Source organism: Mizuhopecten yessoensis, unplaced genomic scaffold (assembly GCF_002113885.1).
Source record: "Mizuhopecten yessoensis strain PY_sf001 unplaced genomic scaffold, ASM211388v2 scaffold8937, whole genome shotgun sequence".
NCBI classification, from domain to species: domain Eukaryota; kingdom Metazoa; phylum Mollusca; class Bivalvia; order Pectinida; family Pectinidae; genus Mizuhopecten; species Mizuhopecten yessoensis.
Genome location: NW_018407797.1, coordinates 598,612 through 626,133, shown reverse-complemented (window position 1 = coordinate 626,133; position 27,522 = coordinate 598,612). Strand labels below are relative to the sequence as shown.

Sequence of the window (27,522 nt, the reverse complement as noted above, 5' to 3'; positions counted from 1 at the left end):
CTTGGTAGACGAGACCACACTGAACTCTGTGATATATATATATGTACTGTTGTTGTTTTACAGAATCAGCACTTGGTAGTCGAGACCACACTGAACTCTGTGATATATATGTACTGTTGTTGTTTTACAAAATCGGCCCAGGGTAGACGGGACCACACTGAACTCTGTGATATATATATATGTACTGTTGTTGTTTTACAGAATCGGCCCTGGGTAGACGGGACCACACTGAACTCTGTGATATGTATGTACTGTTATCACAGAAGGAAGAACTGCTGAAGGGAATTAACTCCCTCCAGCTGTGTGATTACGCAGATGTGGTCAAGGTAAGTGGTATCAGTATACTTACATTTCTGACTTTATAACTACTCATTCAGAAGAAGCTGATGACAACATATATATTGTATATTGCTTCTCCATCTTATTTAAAATTTCAACATAGATTTAAATGTAACACATATTATAAGTCCCCCCACCGATACTTCCAAAGGAAACTAGGTTTGCACTGTTGTAGATATACTGTGACCTTGACAGTTGTAGTTACTCTGACCTTGATTGTTGTAGTAACTATGACCTTGACTGTTGTAGTAACTATGACCTTGACTGTTGTAGGTACTGGATGCTGTGACTTGGTGGTGTAGACAGTTGTAGATATACTGTGACCTTGACAGTTTGATTTACCCTGACCTTGACTGTTATAGTTACTCTGACCTTGACTGTTGTAGTAACTATGACCTTGACTATTGTAGGTACTGGGTGCTGTGACTTGGTGGAGTAGACTGTTGTAGATATACTGTGACCTTGACAGTTGGAGTTTCCCTGACCTTGACTGTTATAGTTACTCTGACCTTGAGTGTTGTAGTAACTATGACCTTGACTGTTGTAGGTACTGGATGCTGTGACTTGGTGGTGTAGACTGCTGGAGGCGTGTGATGGCTCTATCAAAGGAGAGGAAATAGAGTACCACTACATGGCTCTACATTGGTATATGTTCTACAAGAGGACGTGGCTCCTTCTCAAAGACAGGTAGCGTCACTTTAATACACAGCAGATTTTATCAAAGTGACTATTAATTAAACATATAGTTCAGTCATTTGTATAGCATGTACACAGATTCTATTTAAGTAAGAAAGTCCCATTAGTTGTGGAGAGAAAATGTACTACCCAGCATGTTCCCAAGGTAGTCATATTTGTACTCGCTGCATTTTGTATTTAATCTTGCTTCATGTAAAAATTTACAAAGACCCACAACTGTGACATGCTACTTGATTACAACACAAATGTATGGCATGAAACAACTAATAACTCCACTATATCCATTGGATCAACATCTTAAAATAGTTACTGATTTGTATTAGCATATCACACACAAAAACAATTCAATTTTTTTTTGAACTTCTCAGTGTTTTTGTTCTTTATCCACCCACAGTTTACCGCCCCACTTACATTCAGTGGTGAACCATCTACATCCGTCCTTCGAACACAATGACAAACAGTTTGTCCACTTCTGGAAATCTATCAGTCATCCAGCTCCATTTAAGACAAAGCAGGAAGCAGCAATGACCTTGACCCTAGGTGACCTTTGTAGGGCAGTTGACCTTGAGGTTGAGAGTGTTGCCATGGTTACCCGTAAGAAGGTAAAGCTACTCTTGTGTGATGGCGGCCAAACCATGGTAGTGATGCTGAAGGCGATGGCTGCTCTACACAGAGACACGGAGTGTAATGATGGTGAGTAACACTGACAGGAAAATGTCATTTAATAAAGTGATATTTGAAAATTATTTCAAGTAATATGGACAGTTATCATCTTTAGATACTGAAATAGATGTTTTTTCTTGCAGACAACTACCATGTGATGGTGAAACAGATTCACGATTCTCTGAAAAAGTTTGACTTGGACCAAAAGAATGATGACAATATGGCTACTGATATCATCCAGTCACAGCCAGGGAATGTTGGCCACACCAAAGCTACCTGGTCACCTTGGCAACATGTGTGTTTGTGGCCGCTGTTTGAGTACACTAGTCTCGTGGCTGAGGCGGCATTGTTGCCCAGGCTTTACAACGGCAATGTCCCTGAGGGTTGCACCACTTTAACTGACTTCTGTATGACCTTTACCCCGGTGTCCCCAGCACAAGTCACTCTTTACAACGATCTCAGACACACTAATCCCCAACAGGTAATAATGTCATTATAGGTCACTATGTTAAGGAAATTACAAAAAATTACAAAAAGACCTTAACTTAAATTGAAGAGGAATCTCTTGTGTCCGCCAATGCCCCGTTTTTTTTTTTGGGGGGGGGGGGGATCATATTTTGTTACCCATGTCTATCCTGTCCGGTTGCATTCCATTCTGATTAAGTGTTGCTGTTCTAGCAAGTATACCTGAAATGAGTTTATATTTAAGAATCTCAAGGTCAAGGTCATTTAAACGGTTTGCATTCAAATTTGTCAACCAATGACACCGATTCCTGTATAAAAGACGTTTTCTGTTACATCAAAATTCATCAGTTTTGTTAGTCAGAAAATATTCACAAGTTATGTAAATCCACATTTAATGCTAAAAAACAAATTTCTGTTCAACAAAAAAATAAAAAAGATACATATGTCAGACTATCCTCCTAAAGTCAAGTACATTTGAGTCCCGAGGTCACTGACTACAATAAATGGCAATTCTTTGAAATTTTGTGTCAGTGTTTTTATGAAAATATGTTAATTCTGGTTTAATTTTTGCATTGATTTTTTTCCCACAGCAGAGTCGGATGATTCTGTATAAACAATCATTCAGGAAGACGTGGAACTGCACGGCCGTGAAACATATGGACTCCTGGCTTCACTGGAGTGAAGGAGAGGACGAGGACACAGCCAGTCAGCTCAAGGACAGCGTCTATGTATGTTACATAAGTACCCTAGGTCATATACTACATGTAGCTTCTATGATGTTATATACTAACCTACTGCACAGGCTTCAATGTGAACTTTGATGATCCTAAGGTTAAAGGTCGAGTTCATACATTCTACTTTAGACATTTCTGAAATTACTTGTTAAGCACTGTTCTGGTTTCTGCAGTATACCTAGGTGTCAAAACTCCACCTGTGCGTTGTGCTTTATTCTTCTCGTTTGTTTTGTCACCAAGGGTCCTTATGCATTCCATATGGCCACGCCTACCTATGCAGTGTGTACCTTTCTATGTGGGGTTGGGGACGAGAAGAGGTCCCTGGGGTCTGCCCCGTCTGACCTCCAATGTCTACAGGTGTCTCTAGGACAGTGTCAGGCCCAGGCCCAGAGACTTGCTCTTGTTGCTAAGCATCTCTGGTCACATGCAGCATTGTTGTCATGCCAACAGTATTCTCCAAGGTAAGTGCTGACTAGTAATATAAGTGTGCTGTATAATTACTCTCTAAAAAACATCTGATAATTGATCATCATTATCATTTTCCTACCTCCACCATAAATTAGTTGTATACTGCTTTGAATTTGTTCTGACTTATTTTTAGCCCGAAGGGCCAAGTAAGCTTATGCCTTGGTGCGGCGTCCCTCGTCTGTCCGGCCGTCCGGCATCTGTCCGGTGTCAATATTTTACTTTAAACAACTTCTTCTCAATAACCAAAAGGCCTAGGATGATGTTACATGGCCAGTAGTATGCTGTAATGAAGGGCTTCCAAGTTGGTTCAAATGAGTGATCTTGACTTATATTCAAGGTCACAATGGTCAAATATGTTTAAAACCTTTAAACAACTTCTTCTAAATAACCAAGAGACCTAGGTTAACGATATTTGGCCAGTAACATGCTGGGATGAAGGACTACCAGGTTTTTTCAAATGAATGACCTTCACCCATATTCAAGGCCACACTGGTCAATAAATGTTTAAATCTTTAAATAACTTGTTCTGTATAACCAAAAGGTCCAGGGTAATGATATTTTGCTAGAAGCATACTGGGTTGGAAGACTATAAATTCTGTTCAACCTAATGTCCTTGTTCAACATTCATGGTCACAGGCGTCATATGCTATTTTTAAATATGCTTATGTTAGCATGTGACATGTCTACACCATCAGCTGGTCTAAAACCTTCATCATGTTAGCTTATGAAAGCACATACTGCATTAATTTTCCAACCAACAATACATGTAGTCATGCATTTGTATACAAAATACTGGAATACTGATTCCGTGATTAGTTATGACAAAGTATTACAATTTTGTATAACATGCAAGAATATGCTGATTTTAGCATTTACCATGATCGATTGCTTTCAGGTTTTGCATAATGCACAGATGGGGTTACCTCTTAAATGAAATAAATGTATTAACTGTAGATCATCAATAAAACTGATGAAACATATTTAATGAACGGCAAAATTATCTCGTATATCTCAAGCATAAGCATTCCCGGAGAGAAGATTGGTCCAGGATCTGTGGGAAACCGGAAAAAGAACTCTCTTTCTGTATACTGTTGATGACATCATTGATCCACAATTGTTTTTGCAGGTGTTTAGAAAAACAGCACTTACTGGAGGTGTTTGTATTCTTCCTGAAGTCTGTCAGCTCAGTTGTCTCCACTGACAAGGTGGAAAGCTACAACAGACTCTTCAGTGATATCCAGACCATGATGATGGAGGTCAGAGGTCAAACTGTCATAGAGGAGGTCAGATGTGAGGTTGTCATTGAGGGCTTGCTCAGAGACAGAATAGATTCGTGCCAAAGTTGTCTGACTGAGAGCTTACCTGATCTGAAGTGTCAGATAGAGAGATGTTTCTGTAGTGTGTTTAAAGTGTTTGGAGCTGACCCAGTCAGTCTGGTGGATGTAGGCACAGCCTGGCTCCACCTCGGCCTCCTCCACAGGGCGCTGCTGGTGCCAACTGTCAGTGTGGACCCTGTGGAGAAAGTGGCCGTAAAACTCAAGTACGCCAGACAAGAGGTAGGTGACATGTCAACAAGATTTTATCCCCAATATTTATTTATGCTTTAAATTTCTTAAATAAATTTATTTAAAGTAAAAAGTCTGAGCCCGGGTGTTCAAAGACTGATTCACTTAACAAGTCGTTAATTGTAAATTTTGAGAATGCTATTTTTGAGAAATATTTTAAAATTTATTAATATTCTGTATTTCTTGTCTACAAATGATCAATTTGAATCCCTTTACACTTAGTTTTAGTTTTTCAGCTGTCTCTAGATCACCAAAGTCCACATATGTATATTTTACCCAATGCAGACAAACAAATTAGTCAACCCTCATTCCATATTATAAAGATCACGATAAATATGCAGTTCTTATCATATCACTCATAGAGGTACATTAACACTTTCCTGTAACTCGAAAAAAGGCCACATTGATGGGCATTTGATCAGAGAAATCAAGAAGTATCGTAAATGTTTCTTCTAGGGAAAACCAGAAATCAGAAGTTGGTAGCTTGTTAGATTATCTGGTGTTATTTCTGTACTGGAGTACTGTCTCTGATGGGTTGAGTTGTTTAAAACACCTTCAAATTAAACAGGCATTTCATTAAAAATTTACAAATTTACTAATTTTTAGTAACAATCTGGAGTTGTGCAAGTGTTTTCCTGTTTTTGTCTGCAGATGATGGTTTGAAATTTTGACTTACACAGTTTTAACTGTTAATAAATTCAATAATTATTGAAATATTTGAGATTGATTTTTTTTATTTAGAGATGTTAAGCTGACAATGCTTGTGATAGGTAAAGTCGGACATGTACAGTTCTCATTGCATTGCTATTACAGTTGGAGGACATACAGGCAGAGTTGAGTGTGTATGGTCAGCATCATCTATCAGCCACTGGTCAACCAGTGTCCAGTCTGCCTGACCACTTGTTACATCCTCGCATACCTCATTTGGTCGCCATGACAAAATATCTCCAGGAAAAGGTCACCAAACTGGAACTACAGCAGGCCTACAGGCCAAAACCCTCCAAGGTAAGCTCCATTTCGTGGATCAAATTAAAAAATATTACAAGACTTGATATCATAAGATTAACATAATTATTCTCAAGTTGCAATAAATGTGTGTATGTCAAAAGTTTAGAAGACCCTTTTAAATTTGGATGCAGAAGATTGGGAAATTCCGTTTGGGGTTATTAATTGGAATAATATCCAAGGCTTTGCTGACAGTTTAACCTAATTCACAACATATATAGTAGGTTGGACTAGGTCTTTAATTTATGTATGTAGAGGTGAGAAACACATCTTGCACACTCAGGGACGACAACAATTTCTATCTCGAACATACAAAGATGAAAGAAATGAAGATGATGATGCAGTGTGTTATGTTCCAAAACCAGCCACTTTGCTTACTTATATGTATGATATGTTTCAGTTTAAGTTTCTTGTGAGTGACATCAGAGACTACATGTCAAGTGTTGGGAATGAGGATCACATTCTCCAGCTCCTGGACAGACTTAAGTCTGTTGCCAAGACAACAGGGAATGAGTTTGCTGAGGAGAGGATGTGGCAGAAAACCCAAGAGTCCTTCCTTGACAACCTAGATACCCGGTATCCAGAGTATCGGGACTTAGTCACCCCATTTAGTCTCACTGTTGCACTGGTCAGGCATGGTGTTCGCTTGGTGGCAGGAAGTGCTCAGCAGCAACAAGTCAGACAACAGCTGATTGGTCAACAGGTAAAAACTTGTAAAAAATGAATTGACAGATGATTGGTCAAAATATATAACAAACAACAAGGAAAAATTATAAAGAGGCATTCATGGCTGAAGAGTGGCTGAATCGGGTTTAATTGTCTCTTGTCCTTTGAAGTTCAGCTAAAAAAAATAATAACAGGGGCGTATAATTCGCCCCGGCTTATGACCGGGGTAGCAGATTTTATGTCAGGGCTTGATTTTTTTTTTTTTAGTATTTACCAATGAAAATATAGGTCAGGCTAGTAGAATTTTCCAAAAGTTTTCTGAGGTCGAAGTATTTTAATATGAAACTGTCCACCCCTGAATATATAGTAAACCATCATCACATCAGAGTCTTTCGAACAATGGAAAGTTCTCCAAGATCAATGGAGTATTGAAGATTTGTGAGTTTGTTGTAAAATTCCATTGTAATTGCAAAAAGCATGCTGTTGAAAAATGTATGGATTAACATTGTTATTACTGCCTCTTCTAAATCTGTTATGAAATAAAGAGAGTTTTTTTTTCACATTCATGCTTATAAATCTTATATATTAATTCATGAGATCTATGTTTTTTAATTTATTCACAAGGCGAGATGATTATTAATATTCGAACATCTTGTTGATATATATACATTGAGATACAATTACCCCGAGCACATACAGCATGTGTAGTGATGTACATGTATTGGTATCAGTAGCCAAAGGAAGTCATTATTTTATAGTCCCATGGGGAGCTGGAAGAGAAGCTAATGATGATGGCCAAGTTTCCAACGATATCTAAAGCATATCCCAGTAACCTTGACCTTGTGAAGTCTTTAACCTCTGACCTGACATCAAGCCTCCTTCTGACGGTGATCCGGCGAAAAGACACGCAGGACATTAAATACCGACAAGAAAAACAACTCATTTCCAGGTAAGACAGCCATAAAGACATGTTATTGTAAAACTTCAAGTTCTACCCTCATAGGCCAGTCCTTATTGCTAGGTCACCAAACACTTGTTTTGACCTCTGCTTCTTATGTTGCTAGGTTGCCTCATGCTTGTCTTGACCCCTGCTGTTTCTGTTGCTTGGTTTCCACACAATTGCAGTGACCCCTGCTGTAAATGTGACTAACATTATGTAAGTTAATTTGATCTTGCCTTGTTTGCCTGTTTCTAGGTTACTTCATGCCAGCCTTGACCTTGTAAAGTCCGACAGTCTAGCAAGGAGGGAGTTGACCTCAGATATGACCTTCACCTTGTCCTTGTTGTTCCATCAGTTTGTAACAACTTGGCAAAGACAGGAGGAGGCAAAGAAAGAGCGTGAGAGGGAGGAAGAAAGTCTTTACCGGTACAAGTCCAAAGTTCATGGCGATGATAGACACATAGATGTTATTGAAGAGGAGGAATTCAGGAGCAGCTTCCCAACATTTGTTAATGTTAGTATATATCTTTGTGTTCATAAAAATGTAACTCATCTACAAAAGAGTCATCTTTATCTGGACAAGGAAACCATCATGTTCGTACAGTTTATATATAACGATCTGAATGCAATATTGGTATCAAACATTTTTAAATGTCATAGTAAAGTTATAAGGTTGTTCCCCTCTTGTTCTGATACATGTGTGTATATGGATACATGTGTGTATATGGATACATGTGGCGAATGTAACTACATCTGTTGATGGAAAAGAAGATGATTGGATTATAACGAGAATCTGGTGTATATGAACACTATGTCTATGATTTCTTGTGTTATGAAGGAATTTGTGGACATCACCGGCACAGACACGTTGGATGAGTCTGAAGGCATGGAGACTCAACATGACACAGGAGGAGCTGAGCAGGAGGAGACAACTCTGGACATGATTACAGAGGAGGAGATGTACCATGTTTACCAAAGTCACCACCAGGTGTTCACATCACTTTGTCGAGCCAATTGGTTACCAAGGTTACCAGCTCCTCAGGTGGACAGCCAGGACCTGGTGGCCCCGTACCTGTCCACCTACTGTGTAGGGAGTGTCATAGCTACCCTCACGTATGACATCCTGTGTGAGTTACTGATTTAAAACAATCTTTGTAGCTAACTATGAAGCTAAAAAATGATCTATGCAGCTAATATGAAAATTTATAAGGGAATTTGGAGAAATAATAACATGATTAAGCATTGCCAAGAAAACATTAACCCACACATTAACCAGAGAAGTAACATTTTAAGCCATTAATAGGGTAATAATCCTTGTAGTCAACCAAAGAGTTGGTGTTTGTAGCTAATTATAACCAATGTGATAACTTTTTGTAACTAATTACATAGTTTTTTAAGCAAATAAAGTAGACTCACATACTTTTTTCTAGCAAATGAAGTAGACTCCCAAGTTATTGGAGGACACCTGTTAGCAAGTCAACTGATTCAGGAGCAGATAACTCCATCAGTTTCCTGCGGCAAAGATCTCACACCAGTGACAGGGAAACCTACATTTGACATTTATCACGACCCTAATGTGGCAGAGGTTGTCCAGTGTCGACCAGTTCTGGAGCGACTGACCGCTCGTGTCCAGGAGCTACTTTCTGAATGGCCTGACCATCCTACACTCAGACAGGTGAGACCCATACCCAGTGTAACTCCTAATTTTAAGGGACAGGAACCAAGAGCCCTTCCAGCTGAAAGTTTGGGTCAAGCCAGTTGAGTTTAAGTTAGTAAAGTACAAAAATTTAGGACGATTGGAGATTGTAATATCTTTGTATTCAAAAATTGTGTTTGTAATTTTACATTCTGATGCAATTAAGGTTTATAGGCTAAGACATTTTACTTCAAAATCACTTGGTAATATTGTTCATATAGAATGAGAGAAAAAGACAAATGCAAAAGGTTTTCTTCTAAGTGGGAAAATTACATTCATGTTAAGTAGCCCTGTAGATACTGATGTCACCCAGCACTGATCAGAGAAAGAGCATATTACCCGGACCTAGAATTGCTTCTTTTACATCTGTATTGCTGAAATTCAAATGATACTGCTGAATAGCTAATTGACACATTATTTTCAGCTAATGAAAATAGCAGACAGGATCTTGACCTTCCCAGTGACCTGCTCTATAATGAAGTTCCTCACAGGCCTAGAACTACTGTTAGAGAAGGCACAGGTAAGTTACATCTAGGTCTACTTTGTGAACTTCTCCAAAAAGAAGTATATCAAATATATAATGCAGTGATTTAATATTGGTACCTGCCTTTATTGCCAAATTGGTTGCTACTGTAACTTCAAACTGAATGTTAATCTTCATCGAATTCAATAAAACTACCAACAATCAAAGTCACATATTTGTTGTGATATGCGACTTGATATATCATTTAGAAATACATCTACAATGTAGTTTAATTGTTTAATTACAGGAATGGGAGAGCAATGCTGCTAGACATGTTTCCATGGTTACACAGCTGGCAGACGTGTCGCTACTGATCATGCAGTGGAGGAAGCTAGAGCTCAGGTAGGTTCACTTGCATCAGATTTACTGGTTTCGGTAATCTTTTTCTCACATGGCCAGACCTCATGTGGACTATACACATGTAGTGGAACTAGACCAGGTTGATCATTGGCAACCATGTAGCTCAATTGGTAGACCATTTGTTTAGACTTTGGAGGGTCCCAAGTACATGTAGTCTGGCCAGACATTTGTCCTGTTACATTTGGCACCTAACAAAATATACCCATGGGAAGTGGAATAGGGTTTTGTGTGTCCTAGGGGTCGAAGACTTTGTTAAAGGAGTGAGGAATGTAGCGGAACTAGACTGGGTCAATCCTCGCCGACCAGGAAGCTGAATTGGTAATAAGCCTGTCTGGAGTTTGGTGGGTCTCAGGTTTGAGCCCCTGTCTGACCATGCATTTTTCCACTCCAATTGCACACATTACAAAGTTTAAATTCATTTATTTTTAGAAACAATTCAGTTATTGATGTTTTATCTTCGATAGCTGTTGGAGTCAATGTCTTGAGTCTGTCAGGAGAAAACACAAGTGCCACGCAAGCCGGTGGTGGTTTCATCTATACCAGTTGATCCAAGCCTTTTTGCAACAAAGATCACAGGTAACAGAAATGTTTGACAACAGTACAGTTTTATAAGTCAATGAAAGTGTTATTCATAACTAATTTGAGCACTTCGGAAAATTAAATGCTTGACAATATTATTGATTGATGTAAGTTTTTGGAATTAAAAATTTGTTCGGAAGGTGGAAGAGGATCATGGTCCTGCTGGTCAAACTGATGAGGGAGGAAGTAGCCAGGCAGAGATTCTGAAATCTTTCAAACAGTTCATGGAGAGAGCCACTCTAGGGGACTACAGTTTAAGACTGGGCATGCTCAAGGCCTTCCACTGTCAGCTGGTTGTCATGGAGACGTCCCCTAAACAAGGTCTGTATTTCATACTATTCTCTATAATCTCTGCATGGCTAATATAAGCTCTGTCATGAGTGTGATTTAATACAAAATGTCCACCCTCCATAACTGAAAGTGAAGATATGAATCAGAATTGGACACGACAAGATATCAGGTCCCCAGCCTGACAACATAGGTTTTCCTTGGGTACTCCAGTGTCCTTCCTCACCAAGAAACCCATGCATACTACCATCTGTGCCAACAAGAGGAATTTAGATAAGTTGATGAAACTTGTTTCATAATTGTTTTTAATAAATAACAATTAATAAAAAGACACTAAAGTTTGATTTATTATAAGAAATGTATACAGTAGGACTGTTGGTTCATATATGCCCCTAAAATAAACATGCTTTTTATACGCCCGTCAAATTTGACAGGAGTATTTTGGTATAGCATCATCCGTCCGTCTGTCCAGCGTAAACTTTTGTTTGTCCGGAAATCTTCTACGTTTTTCGACCGATCTCTTTGAAACTTGGTATACATTATAATCATGATATGAAGTTGTGTCATATTTAAAAGAATTTTGATTCGACAATTTTTCCAAAAGAAATTGCCCTTTGTTCATTTCAGTACTTGATTTTTTGTCCGGTGATCTCCTACATTTTTTGACGGATTTCTTTGAAACTTAGTAGGCTAAATAATCATGATATGTTGTGTTTCCTTGAAAAAAATTATTATTCAACAATTTTTGCAAAAGGTATTGCCCTTTGTTTATTTCAGTATTTGATTTTTGTCCAGCAATCTCCTCCTTTTTATAGCATGTCAGCTAGTCACTCTTAGAATGATGCAGATCTTATTTCAATGTAAGAAAGTATATAACACTATATGGCATTCGACGGGCGTATATTGTTCCGCCCTGCGGTACTCTTGTTTTAAGAAATTGTTATTCAATCATATGATATATTTTTTAGCATGAATGAACGAACCACAATTATTAACCGTAGGGAAATATGGAAATTTGTTTCCCTCAATCATGACTGATCTTGGGAAACAAATTTCTATGTTTCCTAGGGTCATACAGAGGCAATTAATGTAAAGCATGTTGCAGAATAAAACAAAGCAATATCTATTAGGATGTTTACCGTTTATATAGCAGTATCTGAAACTTGATCATGTGAAGGAAATTTGATAAGAAGTACAAGGTATCTCTTGTGTTGTAGCCACCCTTCTGTCATTCCTGTGGAATCTGCATCAGTTCTACGATCAGTTCACTGACATAATACAGAAGGAACTAGACAGACTGATGTCTCCCATACTGAAGGAACTCAAGGTGAGTGATCAATTTACTGGCACAGTAAAGAGGAACTATACCGACTGTTGTCTCCCATACTGAAGGAACTCAAGGTGAGTGATCAATTTACTGACATGGTTAAGGGGGAACTATACCAACTGTTGTCTCCCATTCTGAATGAACTCAAGGTGAGTGATCACTTTACTGACACGGTTAAGGGGGAACTATACCAACTGTTGTCTCCCATACTGAAGGAACTCAAGGTGAGTGATCAATTAACTGACACGGTAAAGAGGGAACTATACTGACTGTTGTCTCCCATACTGAAGGAAGTTAAGGTAAGTGATCAATTTACTGACACAGTAAAGAGGGAACTATACCTGGCTGTTGTCTCCCATACTGAAGGAACTCAAGGTGAGTGATCAATATACTGACACGGTAAAGAGGGAACTATACCGACTGTTGTCTCCCATACTGAAGGAACTCAAGGTGAGTGACCAATTTACTGACACGGTAAAGAGGGAACTTTACCGACTGTTGTCTCCCATACTGAAGGAACTCAAGGTGAGTGATCAATTAACTGACACGGTAAAGAGGGAACTATACCAACTGTTGTCTCCCATACTGAAGAACTCAAGGTGAGTGATCAATTTACTGACATGGTAAAGAGGGATTATACCGACTTTTGTCTCCCATACTGAAGGAACTCATGGTGAGAGATCAATTTACTGACACGGTAAAGAGGGAATTATACCGACTGTTGTCTCCCATAGTAAAGGAACTCAAGGTGAGTGATCAATATACTGACACGGTAAAGATGGAACTATACCGACTGTTGTCTCCCATACTGAGGAACTCAAGGTGAGTGATCAATTGACTGACACGGTAAAGAGGGAACTATACTGACTGTTGTCTCCCATACTGAAGGAACTCAAGGTGAGTGATCAATTAACTGACACGGTAAAGAGGGATTATACCGACTGTTGTCTCCCACACTGAAGGAACTCATGGTGAGTGATCAATTTACTGACACGGTTAAGAGGGAATTATACCGACTGCTGTCTCCCACACTGAAGGAACCCAAGGTGAGTGATCAATTGACTGACACGGTAAAGAGGGAATTATACCGACTGTTGTCTCCCATACTGAAGAACTCAAGGTGAGTGATCAATTTACTGACACGGTTAAGAGGGAATTACACCGACTGTTGTCTCCCACACTGAAGGAGCTCAAGGTGAGTGATCAATTAACTGACACGGTAAAGAGGGAACTATACCGACTGTTGTCTCCAATACTGAAGAACTCAAGGTGAGTGATCAATTTACTGACACGGTTAAGAGGGAATTATACCGACTGTTGTCTCCCACACTGAAGGAACTCATGGTGAGTGATCAATTTACTGACACGGTTAAGAGGGAATTACACCGACTGTTGTCTCCCACACTGAAGGAACTCAAGGGGAGTGATCAATTTACTGACATGGTATAGATGGATGATACCGACTGTTGTCTCCCACACTGAAGGAACCCAAGGTGAGTGATCAATTAACTGACACGGTAAAGAGGGAACTATACCGACTGTTGTCTCCCACACTGAAGGAACTCATGGTGAGTGATCAATTTACTGACACGGTTAAGAGGGAATTACACCGACTGTTGTCTCCCACACTGAAGGAACCCAAGGTGAGTGATCAATTAACTGACACGGTAAAGAGGGATTATACCGACTGTTGTCTCCCATACTAAAGGAACTCAAGGTGAGTGATCAATTAACTGACACGGTAAAGAGGGAACTATACCAACTGTTGTCTCCCATACTGAAGGAACTCAAGGTGAGTGATCAATTTACTGACATGGTAAAGATGGATGATACCGACTGTTGTCTCCCACACTGAAGGAACTCAAGGTGAGTGATCAATTTACTGACACGGTAAAGAGGGAACTATACCAACTGTTGTCTCCCATACTGAAGGAACTCAAGGTGAGTGATCAATTTACTGACTTGGTATAGATGGATTATACCGACTGTTGTTACCTATACTGAAGGAACTCAGTGTTAGCGATAAATTAGTCTTACTCAAGATGATGTATCTAAGTTTATTGTCTTGTCAAAGGTACTGAGATTTAATATTTGTTGTACAGGGTTTTGTGAAGATTGCACGCTGGACAGACATGAATTACTGGGCACTGAAGCAGACGACGGAGAAGACACATCGTACATTACACAAACAAATGAAGTCCTTTAAGGTAGGTCACAGGAAGCCACAAAATTATAATGATACAACAATGAACTGTATGTCCATTGTCATCTTTTCTTCTTGCCATTAAGCATGTCCAATGCAATTTTAAAGTATTTACATTTGCTCTGCATCCTTCCATCGAATGCATTGAGAGGGCAAATGTTGTTGTGAGACTATAACAACATTTGCTATTAAAGTAAGGTAATAGAGCCAACGTCAGGTGTAGGTTTGGGTTGATCAGTGGGGCCTACCAGGCTTTATTAGGTCACCTGAGACAAAGTCTCAAGTGACCTATTGCGATCGCCTTTTGTCCGTCGTCGTCCGTCGTGCATCCGTAAACAATTTACATTTTCGACTTCTTCTCCAAAACCCCTGAACCAATTTCAATGAAATTTNGGGGGCAAAATTTATTATGGTTTATAATGGCAAATGATACTTTGAATATTACATGTTAATAACTTGATTGGAATTATAACCTTGAGTTGACAGTTTGATACTTTGAAAATTTTGAGCCAGCCCTACCCCCAAGGGCTGTAGGGTGGGGCTCAAAGGAGTCAGTGTGCTAAAATTTCTTCATTTTCCTTGTTTAGAATCAGAGGTGCTAGTTTCAAATACTTTTTAGTCTGAAATCTGTATGCTAGATATTGAATAAGGTGGTTTTATTGTGTTTTGTCACTTTGAATAATATTTCTGTTCATGTTAAAAACAAAAATCAACTCTCTGTATAAATATATCAGGTGACCGTTAAGGCCCATGGGCCTCTTGTTAAGTTTGTCATCAATAGCAATGTGTGTTATAGGACCATAACAACATTTACTAAAACATTCATTGCAATTAAATAACCATAGTTCAGACCATTTGGGTAAAAATTAAAGCCAGGTGCATACCCCGATTTCAGCTCTATAGAGAACCATGCATACATTTGCATCTATTGTCATATATATATAACGTGAGATTTTTAAACATGTAAAAAAAAAAAAAAGGTAAAAACAAATAAGACGGAATTGAAAAGGATTAGTACAATCTCTAAAAAGCTTGTTTTCAGTCCCTCCGACATCATATGTATGTAATAAATATTTGATTGTTGATAAAAATATTGTGTAAACGAAACAAAATCTTGATGATAGGACAGTTCAGTTTCATTTAGCCAACATTTTGATTATGAAGAAAATTGAGTTTGGATCAATATATGTTTGAAGGCAATATTAGAGTTACCCATCCAAGGTATACTGAGGGAAGGTAATGCCGAGGTGGACAGTGTGAGTCAGCCGTCGTCATGGCTGATGGACCTGTCACATGCGGTGTCAAGTATCAACTTCACATCCACTGTGGTAAGTTTATCTCAAGGTTATTTATATACTATTGTTAGTTATATGTCAAGGTCATTATCTGAAACTGTATTTCAAGGTCATTTACCTTAAGTTATTTATTCATCTCAAGGTCATTTATCTACCTTGTAATGTATATCTCAAGGTCATTTACCTGAAGTTTCATCTCAAGGTCATTTACATAAGGTTATATATCAAGGTCATTTATCTCTTTTCTTTCTTTATAAAAATAGTATATAGTATATATATTGTATAAAGTAAAGATACATGTATTATTTCAAAAAGATTAGAAATAAATATGCAGTGGAAAAAACCCCATTCACATCACTGATTTCTTTCTAATTATTCATGTTTTAAAATTAAGCAAAAGACAATAGATCTACCCGCCTTCATGACGGAGGAGTTGTTCCCCTTGCAGTGTCGCCTGCTATCATTGTGTCATAGAGCAGGCAAACATCTGACAAAATACACCACAAATACTGGGTACACGGACCACATCACATCTATGGACGAGGCGACAGGTAAATATTTACATCTGACAAAGTACACCACAAATACTTGGTACACGGTCCACAACACATCTATGGACGAGGGGACAGGTAAATATTTACATCTGATGAAGTATTTGTCGACTAATACAGGTGCACAGACCAAAATTATAACTGTCACGTCAGATTCATCCTCACAAACCAGATCAATATCTTAAGTAGGTCAGTAAAGTACTCCGTAAATTATCATATTTTATTGGAACTTTTTTACTCTAACATCGATGTCATTTTTTTAGGTGAAATCATTGAGACAATACATGAACTACAGTCCCTTGAAGTGAACCAGGTAAGGATTGTTTATTAGGCACACTTGTACTGATAGGTATGTTATAACTTTGTATACATTATATAGCTTTGTAGTCTTGTTACATTTCAATGTTTTTATATATTTTGTTATAAGAATGCGTCAGAAAAAGTTCTTATTATAATGTTTCACACTGTATTTGATAATTGCTACCAGAAATTCCTTGAAATTATATGTGAATGTGCTATTGTTCAAACCATGCATTTCAAATATCATCTTCATTTACTGCGAAATTATATAATGCTCCACATTTCATTCTGTTTATATGTGTTTTATACACTAATATTATAGACCATGTAATTATTGTACCCTTGTATGTGATTCCTACCCACAGTCGGCAGATAAAGACAAGCAGAAGTCAGAAGCCAAACATATCCATCAGAAGAAGAGGAAAGCCCTGGCAGACCTGTTTAAACATCTTGCATTCACAGGTCAGTTAACTTCGATAAAAGAATACATCTGTTTAGATCCCAGGCATTTATCAGCTCATCTGGCCCAAAGGGCTAGTTGGGCTATTGTAACCCATTGTTGTCCATCATTAATCCATCTTATAATGATTTCTTTGAATATCTTCTTCTCAAGAATAACTAAACAAATTTTAATGAAATTTGAAACCTAATAAGAAGATGTTGATTTAGATTTTTGAGAGAAAATAGGCCCTTTTCTGTGGCCCTTTGAGAGGCAAAAAGAAGGAACCATTTGGGACACAGAGGAAAAAGCCTCTTCTTGGGAACCAACAGGTTGAAAATTTTGATATTTATCCCCACTGGACAGTCAGTCACTAATGTGAGATTATCTTTGTACAGGTCTGTCCTACAGGAAAGGTCTGGTGCTGATGAACAAGACTGAGAGCCAGAATGATGCTCTTCTGGTTCCACCTGTCAATTTGACTGCCTTGGTACAACAAAACCCTGACATTGAGTAAGTTCAAACTTATCTACCATTATTTTTTACTAAAGCTGTATATTACCAGTGATTAGACCATGTCTTGTAATAAGCCCACGCTCTACCCCCACTTTTGACCCAATTGTTTCAACAAGCCTCACCGCTAAAATCACTTGTTTAACATTTAACAAATATCATTACAGTAATCTGAATCATTTTTTGGTATTTTGATAAGTTATGTACGCAAAATATTCAACTTTTAACTGGATGTTAATTTCAGGTTAGGCAATGTTTTGACCACTCTGGGAGATGGCTGTAGTCAGTACTACAACAGCTGTATAGCTAGGAAGGTTCGCTTTATGGCAGCACTCCAGACACCCTCAAATGTAAGTACTAAAACACAGGTGTAGCTTGTAATAAATGGTTGTTGTCAGTGAAGGTGTGGTCAGTAGTGTGGGTGTGGTCAGTACAGAGTGGGTGTAGTCAGTAAAGGGTGGGTGTGGTCAGTACAGACTGGGTGTGGTCAGTACAGAGTGGGTGTAGTCATGCAGTACAGAGTTGGTGTGGTCAGTACAGAGTGGGTGTAGTCAGTACAGAGTGGGTGTGGTCAGCACAGACTGGATGTGGTCAGTATAGAGTGGGTGTGGTCAGTACAGAGTGGGTGTGGTCAGTACATAGTGGGTGTGGTCAGTACATAGTGGGTGTGGTCAGTACAGAGTGGGTGTGGTCAGTACATAGTGGGTGTGGTGAGTATAGTGTAGATGTGGTCAGGACATACTGGGTCTAGTAAGTATAGTGTAGATGTGGTCAGGACTTATTGGGTGTGGTGAGTATAGTGTAGATGTGGTCAGGACTTATTGGGTGTAGTAAGGATAGTGTAGATGTGGTCAGGACATAGTGGGTGTGGTAAGCATAGTGTAGATCTGGTCAGGACATAGTGGGTGTGGTAAGCATAGTGTAGATGTGGTCAGGACATAGTGGGTGTGGTAAGTATAGTGTAGATGTGGTCGGGACATAGTGGGTGTGGTAAGTATAGTGTAGATGTGGTCAGGACATAGTTGGTGTGATGAGTATAGTGTAGATGTGGTCGGGACATAGTTGGTGTTGTAAGTATAGTGTAGATGTGGTCAGGACATAGTGGGTGTGGTCAGGACACAGTGAATGTTCAGGACAAAGTTGGTGTGGTCAGTTGAATACATAATGGGTGTGGTTAGGACATAATGAGTGTTCAGAACATGGGTAGGTGTGGTAAATAGAGGGTGAGTGTGGTCGGAACATAAAGGGTGAAGTCAGAGATCATTGCATAGTGAGTGTTCAGTACAAAGTGGGTGTGATCAATACGGAGTGTGACATGGTTTTGCATATTCAAGTCATTAGTGTTTCATGATTACCATGAAAAAACCTCAAACTAACCATTCTCCAACAGTAGCCATCAGTGTTTACAGCATGTCCTACCTTGACCGGTGTGCTATTATGTTTGTAGGAGTTGGGTGTAGGAAACATTGATCGATGTAAAGGATTTACAGAACACCTGTTTGACATCTTGATCCGTCAGTACCGAGGTCTGTCCAGCATCAGTGAAGGTTTCAACAAGCTCAGGTCAGTGTAGTAGTCATTTCACTGTCTCAAACTTACCAACAACTATTAGCCTTAAAATAAAATGTCATATTTTTATTATGATTTTTTCACTTTTAGAATACAAGATCCTACAGGTTTTTGTTTGTATATAAATTATATTTGTGTATCCTATAGTGAGATGTTTTTGTTTGTATATAAATTATATTTGTGTATCCTATAGTGAGATGACCAGTGTGTTGGCTAGACTAGAAGAGGATATGAGTCGACCACAGCCTCCTGTTCAGCAGCTGACCGATTGGACAGTAAGTGTCTCACTATCCAGTTACTTAGAGTTAGTTTCCAGTACAGGACCTCTATAAGTCCTCTCCACTGGACCTTTCCAGTACAAGACCTTATAGGTCCTCTACACTGGACTCAATCATTATCCATGTATCTTGAACTTGAAGTCTGCTTTCAATCGGTGCTCTAAAGTAATATAAATTTCCTGATATTTCCAGCGTTTATCTAGCCTGTTCTTTATTAGGGCCCCGGAGCGGAGATACAGGTGCCCTATAGTAATCACTCTGTCTGTCTGTCTGTCTGTCCGTCCGTCCGTCTGACCGTCTGACTGTCTGTCTGTCCATCCACAAATTTTGTTCCTGGCTGTTTACTTTAGTATCATTTGACCGATTTACATGAAACTTGGTCAAGATGTTCAGTTCACAAAAATACACACTAAGGTAAAAAGTAAATGTCAAAGGTCAAGGTCATAAGGTTCAAAGGTCCAGGTCAAATTTTGCATATTTTCACTGATGTGCATTTTGTTATGACACGATGAAGCAAAGTTAATCAGAATAAAACAAGGAGTCAACTGACCCAAGGTCATCGGGTCAGAGGTCTAGGTCAAAGGTCAAGGTCAAATTTTGTAGCTTTTCACTAATGAGCATTTTATGACATTATGAAGCAAAGTTGGTCGGAATTAAACAAAGACGAACTGAAGTAAAAAGTCGAGTTCAAAGGTCAAGGTCATTAGGTTCAAAGGTCAAGGTCATTTTTTGCATCGTTTCACTGATGAACATTATGTTATGACATGATGAATCAAAGTTGTTTAGAATTAAACAAAGAGTCAACTGGTCAAGGTCAAATTTTGTATCTTTTCACTGATGAACATTTTGTTATGTCACTAAGAAGCAATATTGGTCAGAATTAAACAAGGAGTCAACTGACCAAAGGTAAGGTCATTGGGGCAAAGGTCAAGGTTAAATTTTGGATCTTTCCACTGGTGAACATTTCGTTATTACGCTTTGAAGCAATGTTGCTTAGAATTAAACAAGGAGTCAATTGACTAAAGGTCAAGGTCACTGGGTCAAAGGTTGAGGTCAAATTTTGTATCTTTTCCTTGATGAACATTTCGTTATGACATTATGAAGCGAAGTTGGTCGGAATTTAACAAAGTTCAACTGACTTAAGGTCAAGGTCACTGGGTCAATGTCAAGGTCAAATATTTCATCTTTTTACTGATGAACATTATTTTTATGTTATTATGAAGCAAAGTTGTTCAGAACATTACATGGAGTCAACTGACCCAAGGTCCAGGTTACAGGTCCTAAGGTTCAAGGTCAAGTTTTGTATTTTTCACTGATGAACATTTTGTTATGATATTATGAAGCAAAGTTGGTCGTATTTAAAGAATAAGTCAACTGACAAAAGATCAGGGTCACTGGGTTAAAGGCCAAGTCATTTGGGTCCAAAGGTCAAAGACAAAGTGGATCTCTGACTTTGACCCTGGCTCTTGATGGAGGAGGTATTTAAGGTGAAATAAAACATATCAAAGCTAACAAATGAGTATTGCACCGGTATTTACATTTCTGTTAGCCCAGCAAATATGGAGGTGGAAGGAAACGAGACTCACATCATAGTACATGTAAAATGTATATTTTGTTTCCTTGCAATTCTTTTTGAAGTCCAAATGTCAGACGTCAAGCTCAACTATATGGGCAGATTGCTTCTTGATGATTATGGGGGATATATTGCCACAAGATGGGGCCCTTACTGACCTGTCGGTGTTCTAATTGAATTTAAAAATTGTTTGTTTTCCACCTGTGATGATAAATTATTCCAATTGTTCACCACTCTGACTGAAAATAGTTCTTTCGTTTAGATGTTTAAGTATGTTGTGGGTATATCTTAAATGAGTCTGTTGCTGTTTCATTCCATCACATTGTTCAATGTGTTACCTTTAGTAATGAAAGCATGCCATGTATTTCTTGCTAAAGCCACTGAAATATTTTGAGAAATATTCCAATCAAATCTTAATCACATATTTTAATTCATATGAGAATTCAAAACCTGTTTTATTTTTGTTACTGGTAGTATAATTTCATCCACAGGCACAGATCAAGGCTCTATTGGTGACAGTACTGGAGGGTATGGTACAGTTCGAAGCCCTCCTGAACTGTTGCCCCTCCCCAGGAAATGGACTCTCCCCTCACCCTTCACCCTTCCCCTCCTCCCATCTGTCACTCATGGCACTGGTATGTCATGGTGACCAGGTCTGGAGTGAGGCATCTGACAAGGTCAAGGTCAGTATTTTGTTGGGTCAAGGTCATTTTACTTGGACCATATAAATTTCTTGAAATAATTACTTTCACATTCATTCTTAAGGAAAGGATGTTATGAACACCATTTAAAATGTTCTAACATGTTAAGCTTATTAAGCTAAGCATGTACTGACCTGTTTAGTGTTTTGTCTACTTTTACATTTGTGAGTGCATTAGTATGACCTCTTGTTACTCCATAAAGTAAAACACACTAGTCAGTTCAATACTGGTTTCACTAGTGGGGAACATGCCTTAAAGATTTTCGATCCATATTTCATCTTTAAAATTGCTGTGTTTTGAGTCTTGTCTATAACATGTGTACTAATTATTATTGCAGAAAATCCAAGCCAGCATAAAGGATGTTCAGAGTAAACTGCTGAATGTGACAGAGGGCCGTTGGCTACTGACCTGGTAAAGTGTTCACTAGCAATCTACCAGTAATGTGTATCCAAAATAATCTAGTGGAATTAGACAGCAACATTGGAATGATACTAGTAACGTAGGCAAGATCAGTAGTGTAGCATACATACAGAACAAACTGCTGGATGTGACCAATGACTTTGACATACTGATCTGATAAGTTTGTGTTCATTTATATTTTGTGTTTATATTAGATTACAGAAGTATCAGTTCTCTAAATAGATAGATCAGAACTCTACTCATCAAGTATTGTGACAAGAGGTTACAAGGTAACCATGATTTTTGTTTACCCGTACTCAATTGTTTGCTGATGTAGGCAACAACCTTGATGAAATTGGCTGTCATGTGTTTATATTTAGAAATGACTTTGACCTATTTTAGCACTTTAGTGTTAATATTTAGGATTGGCCTTGACCCGATTAGTAATCTTGTGTTTATATTAAGCAATGACCTTGACCTGAACAGCAGCTTAATGGATGACCTAGAGGGAACTGTGTATACATATTTCCTGGAGCTGTTCAGCAGTAGTTTGTTTATACTTAGGAGTAATGTTGACCTGCTTAGTATCTTATGTCTATATTGAGCAGTGACATTGACCTGATTAGCAATCATGTGTACATGATAAAGAATGTCCTGGATCTGTTCATCAGTAATTTGTTTATATATAGGAGTGACCTTGACCTGATCAGTAGCCTGATGTGTGACCTGGAGGGAATGGTGCCCAATCTGGAGTCAGTAGAGGAAGGATTTCGTGCTCCAGGCTGTTCTCACCAGTCTGCCTTCACTGAGACTCTGTCCTTCCTCAGACAACACATCACTCACACGGCCTCACAGTTTCACGACTGGAGGATAGAGGCCCTCAATCAGACTACTGGGATCCAGGTTACCATGGAAACACGCTCATCTAAGGAGTTTGGAACCAAGGTTGAAGTCATGATAACTAGTCTTCTTTTGGTCATCCAGAATCTCTCCAAGTTATATGTTCAACAAGATGACAACCTAGAAGAAGGCAAAGGTAGATTTATATGTTAACTATAAAAAGAACAATAACAAAACAGTAAAGATGAAACTTCCTCTGCTGTATATTTCTATATATGATTTTCACTTGTACGGCTAAACTGTCAATATTAGTAGGAAACCTATTGTCTCAGGTAAACACACCAACCAAATGCATTATTAGAGTGGTACAACAATTTGAGAGAGATTATCCACAAATACTTCAGGTAAAGGAATATAAGAAGTTTTCTAACTGTTACCGGGTTATTATTTTGATTTAGATGAAGAATCCCAAGAAGGACACTTTGTAAAGTTACTGTGTGACAAAGTGGAGCAGGAGGGAGTCATCCTCAGCTGTGACAAGGTGAGCATTATGTATAGTGAGAATGGGTCACCATTGATTAGCTGTGACAAGGTGAGCATTACATATAGTGAGAATGGGTCACCATTGATCAGCTGTGACAAGGTGAGCATTACATATAGTGAGAATGGGTCACCATTGATCAGCTGTGACAAGGTGAGCATTATATATAGTGAAAATGGGTCACCATTGATCAGCTGTGACAAGGTGAGCATTACATATAGTGAAAATGGGACACCATTGATCAGCTCTGACAAGGTGAGCATTATATATAGTGAAAATGGGTCACCATTGATCAGCTGTGACAAGGTGAGTATTACATATAGTGAGAATGGGTCACCATTAATCAGCTGTGACAAGGTGAGCATTATATTTAGTGAGAATTGGTCACCATTGCTCAGCTGTGACACGATGAGCATTAACTATTGTGAGAATGGGTCACCATTGATTTGCTGTGACAAGATGAGCATTACATATAGTGAGAATGGATCACCATTGATCAGCTGTGACAAGGTGAGTATTACATATAGTGAGAATGGGTCACCATTAATCAGCTGTGACAAGGTGAGCATTATATTTAGTGAGAATTGGTCACCATTGCTCAGCTGTGACACGATGAGCATTAACTATTGTGAGAATGGGTCACCATTGATTTGCTGTGACAAGATGAGCATTACATATAGTGAGAATGGATGACCATTGATCAGCTGTGACAAGATGAGCATGACATATAGTGAGAATGGGTCACCATTGATTAGCTGTGACAAGATTAGCATTACATACAGTGAGAATGGATCACCATTGATCAGCTGTGACAAGGTGAGTATTACATATTGTGAGAATGGGTCACCATTGATCAGCTGTAACAAGGTGAGCATTACATATAGTGAGAATGGATCACCATTGATCAGCTGTGACAAGATGAGCATTACGTATAGTGAAAATGGGACACCATTGATCAGCTGTGACAAGGTGAGCATTACATATAGTGAAAATGGGTCACCATTGATCAGCTGTGACAAGATCAACATTACATATAGTGAGAATGGGTCACCATTGATTTGCTGTGACAAGATGAGCATTACATATAGTGAGAATGGATCACCATTGATCAGCTGTGACAAGATGAGCATTACGTATAGTGAAAATGGGACACCATTGTATTACATATTGTGAGAATGGGTCACCATTGATCAGCTGTGACAAGGTGAGTATTACATATAGTGAGAATGGGTCACCATTAATCAGCTGTGACAAGGTGAGCATTATATTTAGTGAGAATTGGTCACCATTGCTCAGCTGTGACACGATGAGCATTAACTATTGTGAGAATGGGTCACCATTGATTTGCTGTGACAAGATGAGCATTACATATAGTGAGAATGGATGACCATTGATCAGCTGTGACAAGATGAGCATGACATATAGTGAGAATGGGTCACCATTGATAAGCTGTGACAAGGTGAGCATTACATATAGTGAGAATGGGTGACCATTGATCAGCTGTGACAAGGTGAGCATTATATATAGTGAGAATGGGTCACCATTGATTAGCTGTGACAAGATTAGCATTACATACAGTGAGAATGGATCACCATTGATCAGCTGTGACAAGGTGAGTATTACATATTGTGAGAATAGGTCACCATTGATCAGCTGTGACAAGGTGAGTATTACATATTGTGAGAATGGGGCACCATTGATCAGCTGTGACAAGGTGAGCATTATATATAGTGAAAATGGGTCACCCTTGATCAGCTGTGACAAGGTGAGCATTACATAAAGTGAGAATGGGTCACCATTGATCAGCTTTGACAAGATGAACATTACATATAGTAAGAATTGGTCACCATTGATCAGCTGTGACAGGGTGAGTATTACATATAGTGAGAATGCGGCACCATTGATCAGCTGTGACAAGGTGAGCATGACATATAGTGAGAATGGGTCACCATTGATCAGCTGTGACAAGATGAGCATTACGTATAGTGAAAATGGGACACCATTGATCAGCTGTGACAAGGTGAGCATTATATATAGTGAGAATGGGTCACCATTGATTAGCTGTGACAAGATTAGCATTACATACAGTGAGAATGGATCACCATTGATCAGCTGTGACAAGTTGAGCATTACATATAGTGAGAATGGGTCACCATTGATCAGCTTTGACAAGGTGAGCATTGTATATAGTGAGAATGGGTCACCATTGATCAAAGGAAGGGGAAGCAAGATTTAGTAGCGATAGTCAAATAACTAATTAAAAACATCTTTTTATTGACTAGCATGCTCACTTAATTATCTAATTCAGGTTTCTCCATGATAAATGTCTACAATTGAAGTGAATGTTCAACTTGGCTGGTATAACGAAGGACGATTCAGTCACTGATTATCAAAATCAACTAAAATAGAGTTGGAGAAGTGCTGGGTTGATTTCTCTGCCTTGTGCTTGATTCTCACAAAGTATAGTTGTAGCTCAACACTCGGATGTCAGCTTTTGATGATTTAACATATATCTGTTTAATTTTTCGTTTGTACATGGTTTTAATTAAAATCTATTAAAATGATATTATTTCCACAGCTGTTTTTTTTAGAAAGAATCAGCAATAAATTTTGATTGAAGATTTTTGCTTGGAACAGGTTGTATCTCTCTTTGTCAAAATCGAAACTGTCTATTCATAATTGTATAAATTTGTCTTCAGATCCAAGCTGAACTTCAAGTGTTACTGAACGAGCTGACTGTGCTGTGGGACACGGAGACTGGGCGTGCCTGTAGCGCCCCCTGTGGACAAATGCTGGTTCGCTGTCTGCCCCTCATTACCCACTTCCTGTCTGTAGTCCAGAATAACTTCCTCCAACAGTTGGCTGTCACCAGGACAACAGGCAAACTACTCTCCACTCTGCTGGGAGTCTTCACAGAGCTGACAACAAAGGTAAGATGTATTGATGTGTAACATGAAGTTTCAGTGATATGTCAGTGACTTAACCTTTAGCCTCTCACGTTTTGTTTTGAGTGGCACAAAGCGCCACTGTAATAATCCCTTCATGGTCCTAAATACGTGTTACATACGGGTGGATTCAGGCAACAAAATGGCCATCATGTCCTCTGATTTGATAAGGCAATTTCAGCTTCTTCTCATACACCACACAGCCAACGTTTACCAAACTTGGTATGAATAGTCTTCTCATGGTTCTAAATCATTATTGTTTGGGTTGAATGAAAATCCAACATGTTGATTTTATCCTTTGATCATTGGATGAGATGTTATGGATTATTCAAAGCTCCACTTGGTCTATTTTGATCAACATTGTTACAAAAGTTCCTGTCGTTGTCCTCACCTATTTTTATTGATTGGGTTAAAAAAAATGTGAGTTAGCCACCATGATAACAGATTGGAGGAAACAGTGTTTTTCCAATATACCCGATTACACTGTTTCCTCAAGCATTCATTGTTTTGTCTTGTTCAGAGAACAGAAGATGCTGGAGATTGCAGGACCCTTTGGCCTCTTCATTTCTACCCCTTATATACACCAAAAGAACCAGACACACAGACCTATCCAGTAGTTCAGTCCTTTCGTAACATGTTTTTCTCCAGTAAGAAATTGTTGTCTGGCATTCATGAAGTAGTGTTAGCTATATATGTATGATTTTGAGCACACAAGAATAAATTGCTATCTTTAATTTTTTACAGGGTTTCTGTCTGCCAGCTGAGTTTGCAGAAGAGATAGCTGGCGAAGGTGCTACAGACTTCGTAGATATAGAAGGAGGAGGAATGGGGGAAGGGGAAGGAACCAAGGATGTGAGTGACCAGATAGAGACAGAAGACCAGGTAAGTTTACTTCTCAACACTGTCACTGGGGGAAGGGGAGAGGCCCCAGGATGTGAGTGACCAGATAGAGAGAGAGGACCAGGTAAGTTTACTTCTCTTCACTGTCACTGGGGGAGGGGGAGAGGCCCCAGGATGTGAGTGACCAGATAGAGAGAGAGGACCAGGTAAGTTTACTTCTC

At 38.8% G+C, this 27,522-nt stretch overlaps 1 protein-coding gene across 1 annotated transcript in view; it reads left to right on the top strand.

Moving 5' to 3' along the window:
• LOC110456881 (midasin-like) overlaps window positions 1-27,522 on the top strand; it is a 91,461-nt gene that overhangs the window by 50,034 nt on the left and 13,905 nt on the right. Inside the window, exons 52-84 of the mRNA XM_021507911.1 lie at window positions 202-326; window positions 887-1,026; window positions 1,430-1,728; window positions 1,842-2,179; window positions 2,754-2,891; window positions 3,138-3,358; window positions 4,492-4,921; window positions 5,744-5,935; window positions 6,336-6,638; window positions 7,360-7,550; window positions 7,797-8,055; window positions 8,380-8,668; window positions 8,972-9,216; window positions 9,662-9,757; window positions 10,008-10,102; window positions 10,585-10,696; window positions 10,840-11,020; window positions 12,205-12,314; window positions 14,417-14,521; window positions 15,714-15,845; window positions 16,207-16,363; window positions 16,627-16,676; window positions 17,029-17,125; window positions 17,501-17,615; window positions 17,860-17,965; window positions 19,063-19,178; window positions 19,378-19,459; window positions 21,527-21,718; window positions 22,074-22,147; window positions 22,825-23,171; window positions 23,434-23,516; window positions 26,216-26,446; window positions 27,206-27,343. Of these exons, the coding sequence (XP_021363586.1) occupies window positions 202-326; window positions 887-1,026; window positions 1,430-1,728; window positions 1,842-2,179; window positions 2,754-2,891; window positions 3,138-3,358; window positions 4,492-4,921; window positions 5,744-5,935; window positions 6,336-6,638; window positions 7,360-7,550; window positions 7,797-8,055; window positions 8,380-8,668; window positions 8,972-9,216; window positions 9,662-9,757; window positions 10,008-10,102; window positions 10,585-10,696; window positions 10,840-11,020; window positions 12,205-12,314; window positions 14,417-14,521; window positions 15,714-15,845; window positions 16,207-16,363; window positions 16,627-16,676; window positions 17,029-17,125; window positions 17,501-17,615; window positions 17,860-17,965; window positions 19,063-19,178; window positions 19,378-19,459; window positions 21,527-21,718; window positions 22,074-22,147; window positions 22,825-23,171; window positions 23,434-23,516; window positions 26,216-26,446; window positions 27,206-27,343 (5,789 nt within the window). The remainder of the gene's footprint in view (window positions 1-201; window positions 327-886; window positions 1,027-1,429; window positions 1,729-1,841; window positions 2,180-2,753; window positions 2,892-3,137; window positions 3,359-4,491; window positions 4,922-5,743; window positions 5,936-6,335; window positions 6,639-7,359; window positions 7,551-7,796; window positions 8,056-8,379; window positions 8,669-8,971; window positions 9,217-9,661; window positions 9,758-10,007; window positions 10,103-10,584; window positions 10,697-10,839; window positions 11,021-12,204; window positions 12,315-14,416; window positions 14,522-15,713; window positions 15,846-16,206; window positions 16,364-16,626; window positions 16,677-17,028; window positions 17,126-17,500; window positions 17,616-17,859; window positions 17,966-19,062; window positions 19,179-19,377; window positions 19,460-21,526; window positions 21,719-22,073; window positions 22,148-22,824; window positions 23,172-23,433; window positions 23,517-26,215; window positions 26,447-27,205; window positions 27,344-27,522) is intronic.